Source organism: Fringilla coelebs (genome assembly GCF_963513975.1).
Source record: "Fringilla coelebs genome assembly, chromosome: 23".
NCBI classification, from domain to species: domain Eukaryota; kingdom Metazoa; phylum Chordata; class Aves; order Passeriformes; family Fringillidae; genus Fringilla; species Fringilla coelebs.
In genome coordinates, this window is record NC_140049.1 from 6,452,488 (window position 1) to 6,474,488 (window position 22,001).

The following is a 22,001-nucleotide window of genomic DNA, read 5'->3' on the forward strand; positions in this document are numbered from 1 at the left end:
GCCCAGCCCCAGCTCAGTTTCTCCTGGGGGCAGGTGCCACAAGGGGATGTGACACTCCAAGGGGATGTGGCTCCCGGTGCATCCAGATGTGCTCCCCGTTCAGAGTCCTGTGTGGGATGGAGCTCCTCCCTGTCCTGCCATGGCCTGGGGGTTTGGCAGGAGTCCCTGTCCCCAGCTGTGTCAGGGGGAGAACATGCTCCCAGATTTCAACAGGGCTGAGGGCTGCAGGCTGCCAATGGCCATGCAGACCTCTTGCAGTTCCTCTTTCCGTGGAGCTCTGCTGCACCCTTGCTCTCTCTTGGGCTGCCTGGAGAGCTGAGATCTGGCCTTTTTGGGGTGAGCAGACTCCCTGAGACTGCCCAATTCCCTGGAGGTCCCCCAGAAGCTGGGGCAGGTCCTGACATCAAACAATCACATATAACTTCAAAGTATATCTTGAGTTAACTTGCAAAGACCAGCAGGTAGATGGGAACCTCAGGAGCCCCACATGGGGGAAAACACCTACTGGGTAAGACCCTTAAAGCATCTCCAGATTTTGGGAAGGATGGAGAGATCTGGAAGCTGTGTTGGAGCTGGTTGTGCTCCTACAAGACTAGGTTGCTGGGTAGTTGGATTCCTGCTTGCCTGGCTGCACAGTGCTCCTCCTCCCTGAGCAATCCCAAGTGGAAATACACATCCTGCTGAAGGGAGGACACTGGTTCCCCATGGATGTTCTTGCAGAGCCCCGGTGTTGTATCCAGGAGATCTGGGAGGTGCCGGTGTCCAGCGCGGGGGGTGGGTGATGGTCGAAGCCCTGGGTTTACCCCAGCAGGATTTAATCTGTGTAATCCCATGCTACAACTGTTGGGGTTGTGTTTAAACCCTCATCTCTGATCTGGGGCTTTCTCTTCATTCTGCTCCACTCCTGGGACAGAAGAAGTGGGGTGGTGGGGCCACACAGGCAGACCATGGATGGGACTCTCCCTCTCGTGCCGAGTCAGCAGTCCTGGTCTCATGGAATGGGCATCCTTCCCACCCATCCCCTGCTGCTCTGTCAGGAGCAATCTCTCCAATTAGGGGCTTTAAAATGCCATTAATCCTACAGCTGGAGCTGGTTTGTCCCCAGGCTCGGGGGCCTTGGAGCAGCCATGCTCCTGCTACAAACAGGGAATTCTGCTGCCTGTGGTGTGATCCCGCTGCATCCCTGTCTGTGCTGCAGGCGGCACTGGGAGAGACACAAGGGAGCCCTGGGCTGAGGACTTTGGCATTTCAGCTTTTCCATGCTACAGGCCTTGGAGCCTTCTCCCCCTGAGCTTCCTAAACCTCTCTGTGCTTTTCCAGCCATCTCCATGCTGCTGGTTCCTGGTCCCCCTCCAGCTCTTCCCTGTGCCTTTCTCCTGATGCAGCCATGGAGGAAAACCCCAAACCCCCAATATGCCTGGTGCTGACTAAAGATCTGAGTCCCAGTTAACAGCATCCCACTTCACCACTTCAACACTTTGTGTGGTGCTCCAGGTCTCCCTGCTCCAAAACCAGCATCTCTACATCCTGCTCCATCCCTCTATCCTGCTCCTTCCCTCCATCCTGCTCCCTCTCACCCCAGGACTTGGGGCCAAGCCCCATCAATCACTTGGTGGAGGTTTGGTTTTAATCCAAACTGGCCCCTTCCCAAACCGCTGGGCTTGCAGGGCTCCTGGGGACTCCCAGGCTGTGTTTGTCCACCCTTGGACTGGAGAGATCAGGCACCTCTCCTTCACTTTCTAATCTGTTTATAGGTGTCCCTGCTTAGTCCCAGAGCTTATCAGAGCTGGGCAGGCAACTCTTCCTTGCCTGGGAGACTCCTGGCCATGGCCAGGGCAGAGGAAAATCATCTGGATCCTCTTTAGCTCCACTTTGCTGGGATGGAGGGCCATGGCACACCTGTGGATGGGGGTGGAGGCTGCACTCCACAGTGCAACCCTGCAGCCATGAGCTGGGACAGCTATTGTCATGGTCCCAAACTTGCATGGTGCCCACCAGTGACCCAGAGTAAGGCGGCATCATTGGCATCTGGCACAGCCGGGGCTGAGGGAGGTGGCTGCAAGTGGGAGCTGCAGTGGTTTGTTCCTATTTTTTATTCCCAAGGCATCATACTCAGGCCCTGTGTACTTGGCTGACCTCACTGCTGGCCTGGCTTGCCGCAGGGCTGTTGCTATTTTTGATGTAAATGTTCATTTTTGCAGCTTTCCCTGAGGGGGGACAGTGACCGAGGGCTCTTTGATTTGCCATGGGGTGCTCCAGGCCTGGCACAGGATGTGGGACACAGAGCACAGGATGCAGGCAGCATTCCTGTCGGGATGAAGGGCTTGGAGAGGAGCACCCTGGGGAAGAGCTGGCGGGAGCTCTGTGCTGTGCCCACCCTGGCTGTGACCTGCTGACCGCCTGTGTGCCGGGCTGGCCACAGCAGGGGCTGCCTCTCTCTCCAGAGGATTTGCTCCCTTTTAATCCCCTCTTTCAGGATGAAATCCTGATTGCAGGAGCATCTGTACAGCCTGGCCACCACAGCAAGGGAATGCAGGAGAGGAGGCTGGGTGCTGGTGATCTCTGTCCCCAGCACTGGCCGTCCCTGTCCTCTTGCTGCCTCCAATGCCTTGTTCCACCCATCCCGTGCTGCCCTGCCCTGTTCACTCTCGTGGGAAGAGCATCCATGTCCACAGCCGGTGTCCCCTTCCAGCCACAGGGCAGAAGAGAGGCTTTGGATCCGCAGGGTCCTGGCCCGGTGCTGGAGAAGCACAGAGCTGATGCGTCGCCCACGTTTACAGCTCGGGCTGCTGGAAGCCATTGCCGGGGTCATCCTGGTGCCAGGATGTTTTCCCAAGCTCCTGGAGCCCTGCCGCCTGTCTCTTGGCACGTTGAGGGACTGGGGGAGTGACAGATCCCTGAATCTGTGGCGATGCGCAGGCACCTCTCTGGCACCTCTCCCTGCTGCTTCCTGCTCGCCGGCATTCCCAGCCCGGCTCTAATCCGCAGGGATGCTCGGGCGCTGCTGGCAGCGCTTGCATAACGCTCGGGAGCTGCTGGAGCGCTTGCACAGCGCACGTGTGCCTGCAGCCGGGCCTGAGCCCGCCGGGACCGGGATCGGCATCGGGATTGCACCGGGATCCCAGCGGCAGGCAGGGCACAGCTCCGGGAAGGGCTGGGCTGGCTGGCACAGCGGAATCCTGCTGGAGCTGGGTCTGCCCAGGGTTCACTGTGCTCTGGGATGGTCCTAGAGCAAGGATGGGATGGGCATGGCAGAGGTTAGTGACGAGGTTAGGGGTGTTGGGACAGATCTGGGGGAGAACTGGTGGGGAGAAAGGTGATCCCAGGGCTGGAGGGATCCCTGGGGAAGAGATGGCACCAGGGGTGATCCCAGATTGAGGTGGTCCCTAAAAAGGGATGGGAAGAGGAAAAACTGCAGGGCTGGAATGGTCCCTGGGGAATGGATGGGGCAGGAAGGGGTCTGGGAAGGAAATAGGGACCTCAGGCCCTAGGGCAGTGCCAGAGCAGGGATGTGGAGCAGGGGTGTGGGGTGGCAGCTGCCTGAGGCAGGTGACAGGCAGGAAAGCAGCTGTTCATGGGGACAGTGATTCTTTCCCTTTCCCCTCACTGCAACCTGCTCCGGTCCTGTCCCACTGTGGGGGTCTCAACTGCACCAGTGGCACCACCATCCCCACCAATCCCACGCTACAAACCCCAGCAATGGGACAGGTTTGGGAGAGGAGGGAGAGGGATAACCTGGCTGGGACAAACAGATGTAAAAGCTGTGGATTTCTCAGAGCTTCAGCTGTCACAGGAGGTTTCACTTGGAGCTGAGCAGAGCATTTGGTTCAGCCTAAGCCTCAATGCTTTGCTTCGGTTTGAAGGGGTTTTATTTGGTAAACCTGAAAATTAAAGTGAAAAAGAATTTCATGCTGTGAAGCAGCTCTCAGCCCCCTCTTGAAATTTGGTTTGTTAATGCTCCATCAAATCCTTCTTGGCTTCTTCTGAAATCCTTTGCCTTTTAAAATTCTTTCCAACAACACTGAACATGGTGTGAATTCATGGCACGTTCCTGCATTTGCATTTCTCACCCTAAGAAATCCCAGCTGCAAAACCTTACTTAGGCCTGGCACCACTGAAGAGACACTGGGAGCGATGGGAGGTGCTCCTGGGCTCACCCAGGTGCTTGGGTTTCATTTTCTATGGGAACGGGAACCCTCCTGCATCCAAGGGACTTCAAAGTGAGTTTCCCTTCCGACACAGCCACAAGAGTGATTGTGTCTTTCATCCTGTCTTGAGGGATGTGCTGGGTGTGCAGCATTCCTTTGGCATTGATCTGGACATGGCTCTTCCTTGCTGGCTGTCACATCCCTGGAGGAAGTGGTGGCAGCAGCAGGAGCTGGTGGCACCTGGCTGTCTCCTGCTGTGCCCCATCCCTCTCAGCTGGGACTTGGGACCTGGGGGTGCCCCATATGCAGCTCTCTGGGGCTCCACATGCTAGACTGAGGCAGCAACCTCTTTCTTTTGCAAGGAAGTTTTGGATGATTCCAGGTCCTGAGGCCATGGCAGAGGGCCAGGGGACTCATCCTGACCGGCTGTGGCTTTGTGGTGAGTTTTAGCCTGATGGGATGCTCCAAGGTGGGAGCTGCATCCGGGGGACAGTGGGAATGGGAACGTGTTGGTGGTCTTGACTGGGATGCTTTAAATGCCATCGACCACCTCTGCAGCTGTAGAACAGTTTCTTGTGCCATTGGACATCAAACCAAGTGGGATAAATCTGGGGCTGCTGTGTTCTCCTTGTCCAGAACATGAGGGAAGCCAGGAATAAATCCCCTCCTGGCCTGGCTGTGCCTCTCCACTGGTTTCTCCACATTCCCTCAGTGTTACCCTGGTTGGGTTTGGATGAGAAATGCTGTGCTGGAGGTCCAGCAGTGGGGCTGGAATGCTGACTCCACATCCTCTGTCCCTGCTCTCCGCAGGAGTTTGCGACACTGACGCGGGAGCTCAGCGCCTGCCGGGAGCAGCTCCTGGAGAGGGAGGAGGAGATCTCCGAGCTGAAAGCCGAGCGCAACAACACCCGGGTAAGCCTGGAGACCCTGCTGGCAGGCCCCCAGTCCTGGGACTGTGGGAGCCCAGGGGCTGCTGGGCCCATCCTGGCAGTGACAGCCCCTCTGTCGTTCCCCTGCAGCTCCTGCTGGAGCACCTGGAGTGCCTGGTGTCACGGCATGAGCGCTCCCTCAGGATGACCGTGGTCAAGCGGCAGGCCCAGTCGCCATCGGGGGTGTCCAGTGAGGTCGAGGTGCTCAAAGCACTCAAGTCACTCTTTGAGCATCACAAGGCACTGGATGAAAAGGTGGGAAAGCTGCTGGGACCGTTCCTGCTCAGAGTTCCTTCCCCCATCCCTCCACTCCCTCCCTGCTACTTTGTGTTGTTAAGGCAATGTGGGGGCACTCAGCAGGAAAGTCTTGGATATCCCAAAGCTGCAGTGAGGAGCTGCTGGGCTGCCCAGTGTATCCTCTGGGTTTGAGCCTGTTGGGGACAGGGAACTCTCCCAGGTCATTCTTGGGGTGGTGGCATTTGTCACCCTGGGTCAGTCTTCGTTGTTCCTCCTCATTCATTCACCTCAAGCATCTCCTTCCTCTGCTAGGAGACCTCTCCAGGCTATTCTGGCCATAGATCTCCAAGAATTGGCCCAGTCTGTTTTCTCCAACACAGTTTAACCCCCCGTGATGGGCTGGATGATCCTGAACCTGTGAATCCGCCTGAGCCTGGCTGTCAGCCTAACAAACAGGCCTGGGAGCGTGCCTAAATCCTGGACACCCTCATCCTGGATAAATAACAGCATTTCCTTTTGTTTCACTCACCTGCAGGTGAGGGAACGCCTGCGAGCAGCCTTGGAGCGCGTGGCCACCTTGGAGGAGCAGCTCGTGGATGCCCATCGGCAGGTAAGGGGTACCTGGGCACCTGCTGGGCTGGGAATGCTCCCCATTACCTTTGGGAGTTCATGTGGTATTTGCATTTGGTCAGGTTTGATGTAAGGCTTTTGTTCTAAAATTGCTGTTTACTTGAAGGTTTGTCTGTGTTTAAGGAAACCTTGTAACGATTCTGAGAACTGTTTGTCTCACAGGTGACATTTCCCTGTTGTTTGCTGTTTGGAATTCATGTCACTGACAAAAACAGTCTGAATCTGAATCATTCCAGGGGGCTGAGGGTGACGTGGGATTTGCCCTGATTTGGCAGAGACCCAGACCACACTGCTTCAAGCACCTCATCTTGCATCCCCCATCTTCTTCCCTGCTAGAGTCCTGAGGCTGGGGCTTTGCTGTCCCCAACCTCCAGCCACGGTCAGCTCAGAATCCCAGACTCATTTGGGTGGGAAGGAAACTTAAAGCTCATCTCATTCCACCCCCTGCCATGGGCAGGTATGCCTTCCACTACCCCAGGTTACTCCAAGCTCTGTCCAACCTGGCCTTGGACACTCCCAGGGATAAAATGTTCTTGAAGAGACATGAACTCTGTTTTCCTTCCTGGAGTTTGTGCCCAGTCACTAGTTCCAAAAGGAAGGAGCCATTCCTACAGCCTCTGCTGGCCAAATTTTGCTCCTCTTTCAAGTTCCCAATATAAGTCTCATGGTATTTCCCAGGCTCCCAGGCCCCTCTCCTTTCAGGGACCATTCCCCATCTTCCCCTGTCAGAGCAGGACGCAGTGTTTATCTCTTTCTCCTGCTGCACTGGCTTCAGAATCTGTCTGGCTGTAAACCAGTGAAATGAGCTGGGAGGGAGCCTGGAATCTCAGGCTCACCAGGAAAATCTCCCTCAGTGCTGAGCCTTCCCAGCACCTCTGACTTCCTCTGTCTTAGAATCATGGAATCATTAAAGCTGGAAAAGCCTCCAACCTTTGACCAAACACCCCCGTGCCCACTGAACAATATTGTAAAGTTCCACGTCCACTTGTTTTTTGAACACTTCCAGTGATGGTGACTCCATCACTGCCCTGGGTAGTTGTGCCAGGGCCTGACCACCCTTTCAGGGGAAAAAATTTTCCTGATGTCCATCCTGACCCTCCCCTGGCATAGCTTGAGGCCATTTCTTCTTGTTCTGTCCCTTTGTTCCCTGGGAGCAGAGCCTGACCACTTCCCACCCTGGCTGCCCCCTCCTGTCAGGAGTTGTGCAGAGCCACAAGGTCCCCCCTGAGCCTCTTTTTCTCCAGGCTGAGCCCCTCCAGCCCCCTGAGCCACTCCTGGTGCTCCAGACCCTTCCCCAGTTCTGTTTCCTTCCCTAAACATGCTCCAGCCCCTCAGTGTCCTTCCTGAACTGAGAGGCCCAGAGCTGCCCTGAGGATTCCAGCTGTGACCCCAGCAGTGCCGGCTCAGGGCTGTTCCTCACCCACTCCCTCTGGTCCTCCCCAGCCACAAGCAGGACTCTGGCAGGAAGCTGGTGCAGCCCTGACTGCAGCAGGACTGGCCTCAGCTCCTGCTCTGCCCCACTGCTGAGTCCCTGTTCCCATGCAGGTGGCAGCTCTGCAGCAAGGCTCTGCCCGGGAGCCCGCAGCGGGCGAGCGCGATGAGAGGGAGCCCAAGGAACCAGCGCCCAAGCTTCCATGGAAGGTGAGAGCCCAGAAACCCCTGCTCTGGCCCTGCTCAGTGAGGCTGTCATTTCTCCCACCTCCCTGGTGCTGGCTCCAGGGTGCTGAGAACTGTTTTCCCTCTCCTCTGGGTCCAGCCCTATAGGAAATGCTCTTCCTGGTGGATACAGGCCATTTCTGAGCAGGGTGCACTGAATTTGTGCTTGGGTGCTCCAAGGGGTTCTAATTCCTAGAGATCACAGAATGGTTTGTATGGGAAGAGACCTTAAAGGCCATCTTGTTCCACCCCCCACCATGGGCAGGGACATCTTCCACCTGATGCTCTGATAAGCCCTCAGCCATCCCTATTCCATCATTCCTGTAAGAAGCGCCATCCCTGGCTTGTGGAGGCTGTTGATGGAGGCCCCAGAGCCCCCTGTCTCCACTGAGTTCCTGCAGGGCCACATTCCCACTTTGGGTAGCTGCAGGCAGTGTCACAGCCTGGGAGCTTTGGAGTATCCCAATATCCACCTCCCTCTCTGGTGCCTTGCAGCGTCTCTCCAATGGCTCCGTCCACCCGGACGACGAGGCCGGGCGGGTGGTGGAGCTGCAGGAGCTCCTGGAGAAGCAGAATTTTGAAGTGGTCCAGGCCAAGGAACGAATCTCTGCCTTGGCTGCCAGCGTGGCCGAGCTGGAGGAGGATCTGGGCACTGCCAGGAAGGATTTGATCAAATCTGAGGAGATGAGCAGCAAGTACCAGAGAGACCTCCGAGAGGTGAGTCCCTGTCCCCCTGCACTGCCCAGCCTTGGGCAGAGACGTCACAGCTGCTTCCACTGGGCTGGGAGGGGATTGGAACTCCTGTTGTGTGCAGTATGTTCTTCAAAAGAGGCCACTGCCTTTGGGAAATTGTCCCCAAGTCCATCAGCAGGACTTCCCTGAGGTTACAGACAGGCTCTCAGGTGTGCAGCACACCTGGGGCAGTTACCTGTGTCCTCTCTAGAAGGTTTTCCTGTGATTGTTTGAGTCTCCCTTTATTACTGTCCCATTCTGCTGTCCCTCATCCCCGTGTCAAGAGGGGTTTTCACACCCCTTAGGCTCCGGGTGTCCCAGGCTTGAGGGAGCTGGATGGCCCTGCTATTCCCAAAATGCTGTCACAGTGCAGGATGTGACAGCCCCATCGCTTCCCCAGGCTCTGGCACAGAAGGAGGACATGGAGGAGAGGATCACCACGCTGGAGAAACGGTACCTGGCAGCCCAACGAGAGGCCACCTCCATCCATGACCTCAATGACAAACTGGAGAATGAGCTGGCCAACAAGGAGTCCCTGCACCGCCAGGTACTGACACTGGGCCCTGAGTGTCCCCTTGCCCCGGGGACCTGGGGCAGGAGGGGGTGCTGGGTGTGGGACATGCCGGGGTGGCAGACAGCCTGCTGTCCCGCAGTGCGAGGAGAAGGCGCGGCACCTGCAGGAGCTGCTGGAGCTGGCCGAGCAGAAGCTGCAGCAGACAATGAGGAAGGCAGAGACGCTGCCCGAGGTGGAAGCGGAGCTGGCCCAGCGCATTGCTGCGCTCACCAAGGCAAGGGGCAGGGCTGGGGCCGGGGCTGCAGGAGCTGGACTGGAGCTGGAGGGGACTGGAGGAAAGGGATTAGAGAGGGAGGGCAGGGATCGGAGAGGGAGGGCAGGGATCGGAGAGGGAGGGCAGGGATCAGAGAGGGAGGGCAGGGGTCAGAGAGGGAGGGCAGGGGTCGGAGAGGGAGGGCAGGGATCGGAGAGGGAGGGCAGGGGTCGGAGAGGGAGGGCAGGGGTCGGAGAGGGAGGGCAGGGATCAGAGAGGGAGGGCAGGGGTCGGAGAGGGGGGGCAGGGATCGGAGTGGGAGGGCAGGGATCAGAGAGGGAGGGCAGGGGTCGGAGAGGGAGGGCAGGGATCGGAGAGGGAGGGCAGGGATCGGAGAGGGGGGGCAGGGATCGGAGAGGGAGGGCAGGGGTCGGAGAGGGAGGGCAGTGCTGGGACGAGGGGAGGAGCTGAGTCTGGCCACCCCCTGCAGTGATGGAGCCCCTGGCAGCCCAAGGCATCCCACTCTCCTTCCCAGCTCTGGCCTCTCTGTCCCATGCCATCCCCACTGCTGCAGGGGCAAGGCACTGCCTTTAAAGGACACCTCAATGTGTCCTGCACATGAGGGGTTTGCTTCCTTCTCTCGGCCCCTTTCTCCATGGCAGGGATGGCCCTGTAGGTGTGGATGCCCTTTGGGTTGGGTGAAACCATTCTAAGATGAAAGAGGAAGCACCAGGCTGGATTTTGGAGGTTGCAGGCCTGGAGGAAGGAATGGATGCAGCCATCCCTGCCCTTCCTGGGTTCTGGAATGGTGTTTAGGCCCTCACAGAGCACCTCCAGCTCCTGTCACCATGCCAGCAGGGCTGGTTTGGGCTCACAGGAGCCCTGGAAGGGTTGCAGGCAGTGGGAGAAAGCCTTGCATCCCAGAAAGGACTCAGATGCAGAGATGGACACCAGGATGCAGCAGGGCCCCCATGGCTTTGGGGAGCATCACCCGAGAAGGCTGCTCTGCTTTTCCCAGGCAGAAGAGAGGCACGGGAGCATCGAGGAGCATCTCCGGCAGCTGGAGACTCAGCTGGAGGAGAAGAACCAGGAGCTGGCCAGGGTAAGTCCTGATCCTTGCCTTGGTGCCTGGGTACTTGGGCACACCTTGGATTTTAGTTTGGGAGCAGCTTGGGAGAACAGCCTGGTTAATCCTTTCCCATCTGGGATCAATTAAACAGGAGCTCATGGCACTCTCTGCTGTGATTTCCCATCTCCCAGGCATCCAAGACTTGCTGTTAATATTCCACACCCACTCCTCTCTCTCATTCCCTGGGGCAAGCTGGAACCCCAAAGGGTGGGAGGGGAGGCTTCTGCAGCTCTTCCCCCGAGCCTGGATCAGCAGAATGAAAAGGGCAGGGAAGCTGAGCTGCTGTGCCCTGGGCTGCACAGTCCATTCTTCACCTTCTGTGCTTTTCAGCTGGGGCTGGGCTATCCATGCAGGAGGCTGTGATGCCCATTTCTCAGGTCACCCAGGTGACATTACAGATGTGGCCCTGGGGAAGCCCCCATATGTTCTGCCTTAAGACAGATATTTGAAAATCCAGAGTTTCCGTATCCAGAGGGATCTGGAAGGTGCCCTCAGTGTGGGTATTCCTGGCATACACACAGGAGAAGCTGTCTTGAGGGGCAGGCAGGCATGGTCTTCTTAAATCCTTTTCTCTCCTGTTCATCCCTGGCTGGGAGGTGGCAGAGAGCAGCAGAGCCAGCACAGAAGGTCCAACCAGTGCTGTAAGAGGTGGATTTGTCCCCAGACACTGGGCCTGGTGGGCCAGCTCTGACACCACAGCAGGCACAGGAAGGCAGGAGGGCACTGAGCCCCTCTGGATGTGACACAGGTGTCACTGTGTCTGTCCCAGGCGCGGCAGAGGGAGAAGATGAACGAGGAGCACAACAAGCGGCTCTCGGACACCGTGGATCGGCTGCTGAGCGAGTCCAATGAGCGGCTGCAGCTGCACCTCAAGGAGAGGATGGCAGCCTTGGAGGAGAAGGTACTGCCTGGGGCAGGGCTCCTCTGGGGATTGAGGGATCTGCAGCCGCTCTGTGCCTCATCCAGCCATGGCCCAGGGCTGGAAGTGCCTGTGCAGGGCTGGAGAAACGGTAACATGCGAGACATGGCTGTGCTGGGGCTGGTGGAGCACAGGGAACTGCTCTGGTCGCCTCACCCAGGAACACCACCTCCCACCTCCCACAGCAGCAGGATTTGTCCTGCTCCTTTCCCTCACCTCCCTGTCTCTGCTGGTGCAGCCCCTCTGCCAGGTGTCAGAGCAAATCCTAACTGCATTTTGCAGGAGAAATTGCAGTGTTCATCCTGTCCCAGTGCCCATTCCTCCACGTGCTGCCTTAAAACTTTCCTGCCCCAGCTGCAGAATGATTTCCCTTCACCAAGCCAGGGCAGTGTCCATGAACATGTCCCACCTGACTCCTTGGAGGAACTGGCTGGAGCTGTGGCTGCCTCAGTGTGAATGGAATTAACTGGGAGCAGCTGGCTCCAAGCAAGGATCCACCCAGAGTGCCAGTGGAAGGTCAGGCCTTGGTGATTCAGCTCTCTCAGGGTTCCTCAGCAAGTTGGAGCACACAGGTGCATCCCCCAGCTGATGCTCCCAGGGCTGGCTCTGTCCCCCCTCCCTCATTGCTCTGCTCCTCCTGTCTTCAACCAAATGTGGCTATGCCGGCATGTCCAGTTGTTCAGCAGATTTGTCTGGATAAAGAGCAGGACTCAGCCTGCAGGGATGAGTCCAAATCCCACCCCAGCAAGCAGCAGGGACTGGAGTGGTGACACGTTTTTAAGGGCATTGCCTGCTCCCCAGTCTGGTGCCAGCACTTGCCCACCCTGAGAGTTCATCCAGGTCTTTCATGCACAAAAATGACCCTGTTTGGCTGCCAGCACTTATCAAAAATGAGCACTGGTTCAGGCAGTTACAAACTCTTCCAGGGAGGTTTAGACAGATACTAGGGAAAAAAAAAAAAAAAAAAGAACATAATTATAGCATTAGAATAGACTGCCCAGGACAGTGGTGGAGTCACCATCCCTGGAAGTGTTCCAGAAACATGGATGTGAGACTTGGGGTCATGGTTTAGCTATGAACACAGCAGTGCTGAGGGGAATGGTTGGGAATGGTTGGGCTCAATCTTAGAGGGCTTTTCCAATCGTTACAATCCCATGATTCTGTGATTCTATAAGCACATCTCCTTTCCCCCCTGCCTACTCCCTAGCTTAGATGTAAGGGACATTTTCCCCTTTGATCTAGCTGCTCGAGGAGTTGTTCTTTTCTCAGACATATTTCCTAACCTTCAAGCCCTGTCCACAAAGTCCCTCATCACCCTCCATGGCCATACTCATCCCCAGAGTGGGGCAGGAGTTGAGTTGTGACCACCCTGCTTGAGAGGCAGGAGCTTTGCAGAGGAGACCTGTGCACAGGCAGGTGAGGAATAGCCCAGGGAGCCTTTTCCAGGTGTTCACTACACAGGAATTCCACACTGGCCATTCCTGGGAGGCCACGTTTCCTAAATGGTCTCTCTTTTTCTTTCCTGTTTTTGTTCCCTTTTATTTTATTTTTGGTTTTTCTTAAAGAATACATTATTACAAGAGCTGGAAAATACCCAAAAGCAGATAGAGGAACACCAGCATGACAAGGTAAATGTGGCTGCAGGGACCTGACCCACTGATGGCATTGCCTCACTCCCAACTCCCAGCTAGGGGCACTTGCTTCTCCTAAAATGCCCCAGTTTGTGGGGAGCAGAGCACCCAGCAGCAGGAGGCCACACACCCACCCACGCAGTGGCTGGATGGAAGCTGCCACCCTCCTTCCTGAGAGCCCCGGGTCAGTTCTCTACCATCCATGTTCTTGTCACACTCATCCATCCCTGGATGCAGTGCTGAGACCAGGCTGCCTTCACCCATGCCTGGAGGAGGGCTCAGGCAGCCACATCCCCTGGCCCCTGAGGCTTTCTCACCCTGGGGGTGATCTGCCCCTGCCTAGCTTGCAGAGGCCCCGTAGGTCTTCACACCCTGCTGTCTGCTGAGGCATCTCAGTAGCATCTGCATGAACCCCTAGTGGCCTTGCTAGAAAGCTGGAGGGACATGGCTTTTTGGGAGCAATGGCAGCTTTTGGGATGTGCTGCATGTCTCATGCATGGTTTGGGGGATCAGGAGGGCTTCTTTTCCCCTTGCCTGCAGGGAGCATGTGTGCTTATTCCTTGTACTTCCCAGCCGTGGCTGCTGAGGTCTGGGCAGGGCAGAGCTCGGGGACTCACATGGCACTGCTGCCACTTTGCCCACCCTGGCTCAGCCTGTTTGTCCCCCAGACTGGATCCTGCTGTGTCTGGGAGATCCCTTCTCTCTTTCCTCCCTGTCCACCTGCAGCCTTCCCCTGGCATCCCACAGCACTGGGTGTGGGCACAGCTTCCCATGGGGATGGGACTGGGAGCAGGAGGGACAGGGCCAGCAGCAAGTTTTGGCTGGGGGGTCCCTCACTGCCAGTCCCTTGCCAAGGGAACACACACGTGCAGTCTGGAGAACAACCAGAGCGTCCAAGTGGGACCTGTTTTCCTTCATCTCCCAAAGCAGCATTCCTTGAGCACCTGTGCCTGTCTGTCCTGATCCTCCCTCCCCAACACCCTCATTCCCTCTGCCTGCATGAGCTGTTTCTCTGCTGATGTGTCCAAGATGCTTTAAACCTGGGGTAGGGATCTGTAAATGGAATGGAAGCATGGCAATAGCCAAGGGTGTGGATTGCCCCAAACCTGGCAGCTCTCCAGAGCAAACCCAAGCCCTGCCTGTCTCCTCCCCCCAAACAGCGGCGTTTGTCCGACGAGATCGACAAGCTGAGGCTGGAGGTGGATCAGCTCAAGACCAGGAGTGGGACGTTTGTGGAGAGTGTGCATACCAGGTAAGTGCCAGGGCAAACCCCTGCACCCCTGGCTTTGGGGGCAGTTTGCTTTGGGGGCCCCAAAGTGGTGCTGGCATTGGGTGGTTCTGGTGCCCCCAAGCTTCAGCGCTGGGCTGCAGAGTCCTCCCAGCAGGGTCAGCTCCAGCCGTGCTGTCCCACCATGGATCTGTCCTGGGGTGGGACATGGACTCTTGAGAATAGCCCAGCCCAACTGATTGGCCCCAAATCTGCTCTTGTTTTTCTTCACAAGTGGCTTAGGACTTATTTTGCTCTGAAAGCTGGATATTCACCAGAGGACTTTTCCCCTAAGGAGTACAGGGGATGGGCTGGTGCAGAAGGAGGAATTGCTTTGGAGCTGTTGCAGGCAAAGGAGAATGAAGCCCCTCTTTCTCCAAGGCAATGTTCCTCCCACACCCTTTCATTTAAAGTCAGCTGGGATGTGGGGATGTCCCAGCCCAGGGCACCAGGAGCAGAGGTGAGTCCATCAGGTCTCAGCCTCCAGCACTGACCAGAATACCCAGAGCTACTCCAGGAAAATGGAGGTGGTGAAGGAGGGTGACAGCACAACAACCCCACCTGGGACACCACACCCTGCCCTGAGCACTTCCAGCCTGGGTTCAAGGCAGCAAGGGGTCAGTGGGAGCAACCAATGAAGAAAATTTCCCTCTTAGCAAGGCTGGAAAAGATGGGGAGGAGCTAATGGACCTGTCAGCAGAAAGGAGAAGAAGGCCTGGAGACCCTGTGTCTGTCGTGGAGAGAAAAAATGGGGAGAGTGAGGAAGAGCCTGTGAGGATGAAGGAGAGCTGGGTGCTGGAGCAGAGTCTGGAGGATGTGTGGGACCTCTTTGCATGGGTCTGTAAGGGCCGGATAGACAATTTGATGATTTTTTATATTTCTCAGGTGAAAAATCACCAGAAATCTTGAGTTGCAGAAGGCTCCCCCAGCTGAAATGTCAGCTTTTGTCTAAGGTGTTTTTATCTGGTTTTAGCTGGGCAGCAGCTTGTCAGCAGCTCTGAAATCCCTGGAGCCTGGCTTGTGCCTTTGTCTGACACACCAGGCTGGCCCAGCCATGCTGCTCATGGTGCTGATTTTTTCTCCAGGCCTGTATCTGCCTGACCTCTAGGCCTGACCTGATTCTGTGTCTAGGCCTGCAAACCAGGCCCACCATGGTGGAAAACCACCATCTGCCTGGGGGTGCTGCTTTTGTCATCTTAAATTCACCTTAAATTAAACAAACCTCGAGTCTCCAGTGACACTGTATGTGGGGATTAATCACCCTGTGCCCAGGAATGTGCCTTGCTCAGCTCCATGGTTGGGTCTTCAGGGCCAAGAGGAACAACTGGGCAGAGTGGAGGCATGGAATGAGCACCATGAGTGGCTCAAAGTGCCCTTCTGTCAAGCTGCTGCCTTGCTCTGCCTGGTATGGGACTCACCAGGTCCCAAGCACCTGCCCTGGCAAGGAGGAGGAGGGTGAAGAAGTCCCAGCTGGTTTCTCCTGGGAGGTCCCAACAATGCTCATGTCCTCACACCTGGAAGATATTTCAGGTGGAATTTTATTCATTGAAATCACAGAATCATTAAGGTTGGAGGTGTCCTCCGAGGTCATCAAATCCAGCCTTCACCCAAATACCAGCATTTCCACTAAATCACATCACAAAGTGCCTTATCTACCATTTTTTTAACACTTCCAGGGGCGGGAGCTCCACCACTGCCCTGGGCAGCCTGTGCTGGGGCCTGACCACCCTTTCTGTTATGAAATTTTTCCCGATATCCAACCTGAACCTTCCCTTGAGGCCATTTCCCCTCATCCTGTCACTCACTGCCTGGGAGAAGAGACTGACCCTCATCAGGGTATTTCTCATGAAAATGTTGGAAAAAACATAAAAAGGACAAGAGCTCCCTGGCTGGCTCTTGCTGAGTACATGGGGATGGAGAAGACACAAGCTGTGTCAGGACATTCCAGCTGCTCTGGAGAGGGAGGGGCAGGAGGGGTCTGTTCAGCCCTGGCTCCACAGCAGCCCCCCAGTGCAGGGGCTTTGGGACAGAACTGGCTGGATGCCCTGATGGGTGCACAGAGAAGGGGAAAGGAGCAGCAGGGGAAGGCCCAGGGCTGAACTTCTGACAGTCTGGGAAAGCTGGGAGTCTCCAGAGGTCAGAGATCATCAGAGGCTGCAGATTCCTCAGAAGGGGCAGCTCCAATCTCTGATCTCTGGGAGTAGGGGCAGGACCCACGGAGCAGCTGGAGCTGTGCCAGGGGAGGGCCAGGCTGTGTATCAGGGAAGGTTCTGCCCCAGAGGGTGCTGGCACTGCCCAGGCTCCCCAGGGAATGGGCACAGCCCCGAGGCTGCCAGAGCTCCAGGAGTGTTTGGACAGCGCTGCCAGGGATGCCCAGGGTGGGAGTGTTGGGGTGTCTGTGCAGGGACAGGAGCTGGACTTGATTGTTGTGGGTCCCTTCCAGCTCAGGATATTCTGGGATTCTATGATTCTGTGAGGGATTCTGTGAGTGCATTTCCATGTCCCCTGTGGGGGAAGGGGGCACCTTTTTCCAGAGCCTGGTTTTGCATCCTTTCATCCCAAGCAGGCAAACATTGCTGGGATGGGCATCCTTCAGTGGTCTCTTCCTCCTCCTCCTACTCCTCCTCCTGCTCTGTCCCTGAAGAAGAAGCCTGGGCTGCAAGGGGAGCAGCCTGAGGGTGAGGGTGTCCTGCACAGAGCAATGTCCCCCACAGGGCTCTTTCTTCCCAGGTCCCACATGGGCAGTGCCACTGACCTGCGCTTCCCGCTGGGAGCTGTGGTGCACGCCCCGGCCGAGCCCTTCGGAGCAGCTGCGGGGCTGCCCCGGGCACAGAAGGGACGGTTCAGTGCCCGGAGAGAGGAGCCAGCCAAGGTAAAGCCTGTGCCCCCCAGAGTTAGGGTCTGCTCTGCCCTGCATCCTGGGATTAGGGTCACATCTGGACACTTGGGGCAGTTTCCTTCTCCTGGTGCATTGATGGGGGAACATTGGAAGGGTTTCTCGTTGGGGTCACATTAGGATAGAATTCCTGCATGGAGATCACCAGTCTGGCTTTTGGAGACGTGGGAATGCCGTGTAGGACTGTGGCCCTTGTTCCCCCAGGACTGGGAGCAGGCCCAGGCAGGTGGGGTCCTGGCCACGGGGCCTCACACCTTCGACAGCGACCCTGACATCTCCGACGTGGACGAGGATGACCGTGAGACGCTGTTCAGCTCCATGGATGTGCTCTCTCCTGGTGGGCACTCAGATGCCCAGACATTGGCCATGATGCTGCAGGAGCAGCTGGATGCCATCAATGAAGAGATCAGGTATGACCATGGCCAAAACCCACTGCTGCCTTGTGCTCCAGGGGGACAACTAATAGCCAGGAGGCACTGCTGGCCTAAAATTGGGGCCTTGATGTGTCTTCAGCCAGGGAAGTGGCGCCAGGACATCCAGCCACAGGGCTGGTCCTTCCTGACATGTCTCCCTGTCCCTCACCTGCGCCAGTGCTGGCTCAGAGGGTCATAATTTCAAACAATCCTATTTCATATCCTCCATGGATATTAAAAGGCATCAGGGTGTGTCTCAGCTCTGGTTTTTATGGCTCCTAATAGATCTTGTTGCCATTTTTGGAGACTGGGGGTTGAGGCACAGGATCAAGGTGCATTTTCCCAGGATAGAGGTCCTGTGTCCCTGGGAAGGTGGGGAGTCAGGAGTGCTAAGCCCTGCTGCTCCCCCAGGATGATCCAGGAGGAGAAGGAGTCCACGGAGCTCCGTGCAGAGGAGCTGGAGACGCGGGTCACAAGCGGCAGCATGGAGGGCCTGAACCTCACCCAGCTGTGCAAGAGGGCCTCCATCCCCACCTCGCTGACGGCCCTGTCCCTGGCCAGCTCATCCCCCCCGCTCAGCGGCCGCTCCACGCCCAAGCTCAGCTCCCGCAGCGCGGCGCAGGACCTGGACCGCATGGGGATCATGACGTTGGTGAGGAGCCGGGAGGGGCCGGGGCTGCCGCGGGTCCGGCTGTGAGGTGGGAGCGATGTCCGGTGTCCACACGGGCCTGTGGGGGTGTGGGATGATGGGGTGCCCGTGTTCGCTGTCTCCAGGCTGGCAGCCTGGCCCCGGGACTGCTCTGGGGGGGTGCTCCATTAACTGCCCCCCTTTCTGTGTCTCTCTCGCTTTCCCCCTTGCAATCAGCCCAGCGACTTGAGGAAGCACCGGAGGAAACTGCTAGTGAGTGGCTCCCATCCCGTTGGTTTTTGTCCAAGCCCTTTTTCCAGCCTGCTCCTGGCTTTGTCCACACCAGGTCAGGGTGCAGCAGGCGCGGGATGGAGCTGGGGACCCCAGGGATTCAGCAGGAGGATCATGGGGATCCCGAAAGGTGCTTGGACATGTTCCCACTGGCAGCCTGGGGGGTCTGGCAGGAAATGGGGAGGTTCAGAAAGCCACTGGGTCCTCAAACATTGTGTCCCCTCTGGCAACAGGGTGTCCTTGGGACATTCCCATCTGTGCTCCTCAGAGCCCTCTGATGAGGGTCAGCAGCTTCTGTCCCCACACCCTGACCTGGACCATGGGGCTGCATCCTCTCACCCCCCATTCCCAGGATCTCAGCCATACTGCCACATCCTCCCCATCCGCTTGGGCATCTGGAACCATTGCCAGAGCTCTCATTCAGGCCATTCCTGGAGCGTGGCAAAGCCCCAGGGCTCTGGTGGCTCTTTTGGCCATGCCTCCATGGAGCAAGAGAGAGGCAGGCAGCAGGGCAAGGATGGAGCTGGGGTCTGGCCTCCCACCCTCACGGCCTCTCTGCTTGTTCAGTCACCTGCAGCTCGGGATGAGAGCCGGGAGGACAAAACCACCATCAAGTGTGAGACATCCCCGCCCTCTTCACCCAGAACGCTGCGGCTGGAGAAGCTGGGTCACCCTGCTCTGAGTCAGGAGGATGGCAGGAGGTATGTGGAGACCCTTGGCATCTCTGTTGGTTTGAGGATACACCTGGGGCCCATGTGAGATGGGTGGGCTGGGGTTTGCCATGTGCCCTTCTCAAGAATAACCTAAAGGCTTTGCTCTTCCTTTCCCTGTTCCATCCCCAGCTCACTGGAGGACCAGGCTAGCAATCCCAGCAGCAGCCAGGACTCCTTGCACAAGGGTTCCAAGAGGAAGGGGATCAAATCCTCCATCGGGCGCCTGTTTGGGAAGAAAGAGAAGGGTCGTTTTAACCAGCTGAGCAGAGAAGGGCCCACGGGGCAGGGTCCGTGAGCAGCCCTGTCCCTGTCTGTGCCAGGACCTCCACACCCTCTGGCTCTGTCTGCCATTGGGGTGCTGTTGGGGTGACAGGGAGGGGCAGGGACACCCCTGCTGGTGTAGGGATGCTGGGGCCATGGCAGCTTCAGGGAAGTTGAGCTTGGTGTTTTCTTTCTGGCCTAAGCATGGTGTCACCTTAATGCTCTGTCAGATCTGGGGTGTGGACAGTGACCTCCTGTCCCTGTATCTCATCTTTAATGTCCCCAGATCTGCTTTCCTCCCCATGGATTTTGCACAGCCCTTTGGTAGGAGCTGCTTTTCCACTCTCAAATCCTTTACTGCTTCCGTGTTGAGCATTGTTGGACTCACTGATCTTTCTGGGTCCCTTCCAGAAGGGACTGTTCTGTCATTTTGGGATTCTGGGATTTGGAAATAGGAGGGATGGCAGGAGGGGGTCTGCTTGGGCTTCCCAGGGGTGCTGGAGGGCCATGGGGATTGCAAAGGGACACTGTCACCTCCTGTGCTGTCACTGTGTGTCCCCCTGGCATAGGGATGGTGGCAGTGCCCACACTGGCCCTGTGGGAGGTCACACTGACCTTGGGACATCACACTGACCTGAGGGTGTCTTGCTTGCCCAACAGTGCTGCTGACTGACATGGAGGGGGGCATCCAGGACCCCCTGGGACTGGGCAAGCTGGGGGCTCAGGCTGAGAAGGATCGGCGCCTACGGAAGAAGTGAGTGAACATCTTTCCCTACCCTAGCAAGAAACTGATCTGCTGGGAAGCCACAGCATAGGACTAGGAATTGCTGGGAAATCTCATCTTCACCCTCCCTTGGGCTTTATTACTTCCTTCACAGCTTTGTATTCCTGCTGCTCGGGGTGTGTTCCCTTCAAAGAACTCTCCCTTCCACACAAGTCCCCCATAAATCACTCTTCTGCTTCTGTTCCTGCCAGGCATGAACTCCTGGAGGAGGCTCGGAGGAAAGGATTGCCCTTTGCCCACTGGGACGGCCCCACTGTTGTGTCGTGGCTGGAGGTGCGTGCCCACAGATTGTTTCCATGCTGTCCCCACAGGTCCGTGTGTGCCACCATGTCCCACCATGCTCAGTCCATGTGCATGGCTGGGGCCTGCAAATCCTGGGAGAGCAGGGGAGATCCCTGCATCCCTCACAGGGCCTGTGGAATTGTGGTTTGAGTAGAGCTTTGGGTTTGAGCATAAGTCTGATGAGGAGTGGCTGAGGAAGCAGGGGGGGCTCAGCCTGGAGAAAAGGAGGCTCAGTGGGGACGTCGTGGCTCTGCACAACTCCTGACAGGAGGGGCAGCTGGGGGAGTCAAGCTCTCAGGGAACAGGGACAGGAGGAGAGGGAACAGCCTCAGGTTGGATGTTGGGAAAAAGGTCTTCACTGAAAGGATGGTCAGGCCCTGGCACAACTGCCCAGGGCAGTGGTGAGGTCACCATCCCTGGGAGTGTTCAAAAGATGCGTGGATGTGGCACCTGGAACATGGGTAAGTAGTGAATGTAGCAGTGCTGGGGGAATGGTTGGAACTGATCTTAGAGGGCTTTTCTAACCTTAATGATTCTATGAAAAGCTCTTTGGGTGCTCCCTCCCGGCGCTATGCCCATCAGGCACAGGGATGCTGGGCTGCCCACAGGCCACCTCTGCGAGGTACAGCCAAGCCAAGAATCCAGATGGACATCCAGCTTTGATATTGGGCTCTAGAGAGGGTGGCCTTGCCCCTGGCACGGGAGCCAGGGTGGCAGTGCCAGGCAGTCACTGCTGTCCCTGTCCCCAGCTCTGGGTGGGGATGCCAGCCTGGTACGTGGCCGCGTGCCGAGCCAACGTCAAGAGCGGGGCCATCATGTCGGCGCTGTCGGACACCGAGATCCAGCGCGAGATCGGCATCAGCAACGCCCTGCACCGCCTCAAGCTGCGCCTGGCCATCCAGGAGATGGTGTCCCTCACCAGCCCCTCAGCACCACCCACCTCCCGCACGGTGAGTGCTCCCTGCTCACCCGCACCTCCACGGGCCACACAGCTGCTCCCTGCCCTCCTTGCCCTCCCTGCCCTCCCTGCCCTCCCTGCCCTCCCTGCCCTCCTTGCCCTGCTTACCCTCCTTGCCCTCCTTGCCCTCCCTGCCCTCCCTGCCTTCCTTGCCCTCCTTGCCCTCCTTACCCTCCTTGCCCTCCCTGCCCTCCCTGCCCTCCCTGCCCTCCTTGCCCTCCTTACCCTCCCTGCCCTCCCTGCCCTCCCTGCCCTCCCTGCCCTCCTTGCCTGTTGCTGTTTGTTTGTGGTCCCTGGGGAGTCCCTGGGGGCCCCCTAAGCTGTGTGTTCCCTGGTAGCAGCAGGCAGGCAAGGAGACTCCACAGGACTTCTGAGGGTGCTGATCAGATGAGGGTTTATTGGGGTCCCAGCCCCGGGAGCAGCATGGGGGAGAAGGGGCGAATGGGGAGGGAGGGGGAGAGAGGGAGAGCCTAGGGGGAAAAGGGCCAAGAGAGAGTCTGGTCTCCCTTGCCCAGCTTGACAGGGAGATCCAAAGTGGGGGCAGAATAAGCCTTGTGCCAATGGGATTACAGACCCATGATACTTCAGGGGAGGATCACAGGCTTGGAATAAACCCTACATTTTCAAGGGGTGAGACAGAGCATCCCATTGAACTAAAATGTAACACCACACTTGCCCTCCTTTCCCTTGGGAGCACTGTGGCAAACATGGAGGGGTGATGTCCCCTCAT

General features: G+C 57.3%; 1 protein-coding gene across 1 annotated transcript in view; it reads left to right on the top strand.

Annotated features, from left to right (window-relative positions):
* PPFIA4 (PTPRF interacting protein alpha 4) overlaps nucleotides 1–22,001 on the top strand; it is a gene marked incomplete at both ends in the record, with an annotated part of 30,877 nt that overhangs the window by 2,876 nt on the left and 6,000 nt on the right. The window contains 20 exons of the mRNA XM_084220587.1: nucleotides 4,959–5,060; nucleotides 5,168–5,332; nucleotides 5,850–5,924; nucleotides 7,490–7,585; nucleotides 8,096–8,317; nucleotides 8,733–8,879; nucleotides 8,986–9,120; nucleotides 10,118–10,201; nucleotides 10,998–11,129; nucleotides 12,713–12,775; nucleotides 13,939–14,030; nucleotides 16,776–16,917; nucleotides 17,146–17,351; nucleotides 17,766–18,006; nucleotides 18,220–18,255; nucleotides 18,841–18,974; nucleotides 19,116–19,273; nucleotides 19,908–20,001; nucleotides 20,223–20,304; nucleotides 21,063–21,263. Coding sequence (XP_084076713.1) covers nucleotides 4,959–5,060; nucleotides 5,168–5,332; nucleotides 5,850–5,924; nucleotides 7,490–7,585; nucleotides 8,096–8,317; nucleotides 8,733–8,879; nucleotides 8,986–9,120; nucleotides 10,118–10,201; nucleotides 10,998–11,129; nucleotides 12,713–12,775; nucleotides 13,939–14,030; nucleotides 16,776–16,917; nucleotides 17,146–17,351; nucleotides 17,766–18,006; nucleotides 18,220–18,255; nucleotides 18,841–18,974; nucleotides 19,116–19,273; nucleotides 19,908–20,001; nucleotides 20,223–20,304; nucleotides 21,063–21,263 — 2,607 coding nt within the window. The remainder of the gene's footprint in view (nucleotides 1–4,958; nucleotides 5,061–5,167; nucleotides 5,333–5,849; nucleotides 5,925–7,489; nucleotides 7,586–8,095; nucleotides 8,318–8,732; nucleotides 8,880–8,985; nucleotides 9,121–10,117; nucleotides 10,202–10,997; nucleotides 11,130–12,712; nucleotides 12,776–13,938; nucleotides 14,031–16,775; nucleotides 16,918–17,145; nucleotides 17,352–17,765; nucleotides 18,007–18,219; nucleotides 18,256–18,840; nucleotides 18,975–19,115; nucleotides 19,274–19,907; nucleotides 20,002–20,222; nucleotides 20,305–21,062; nucleotides 21,264–22,001) is intronic.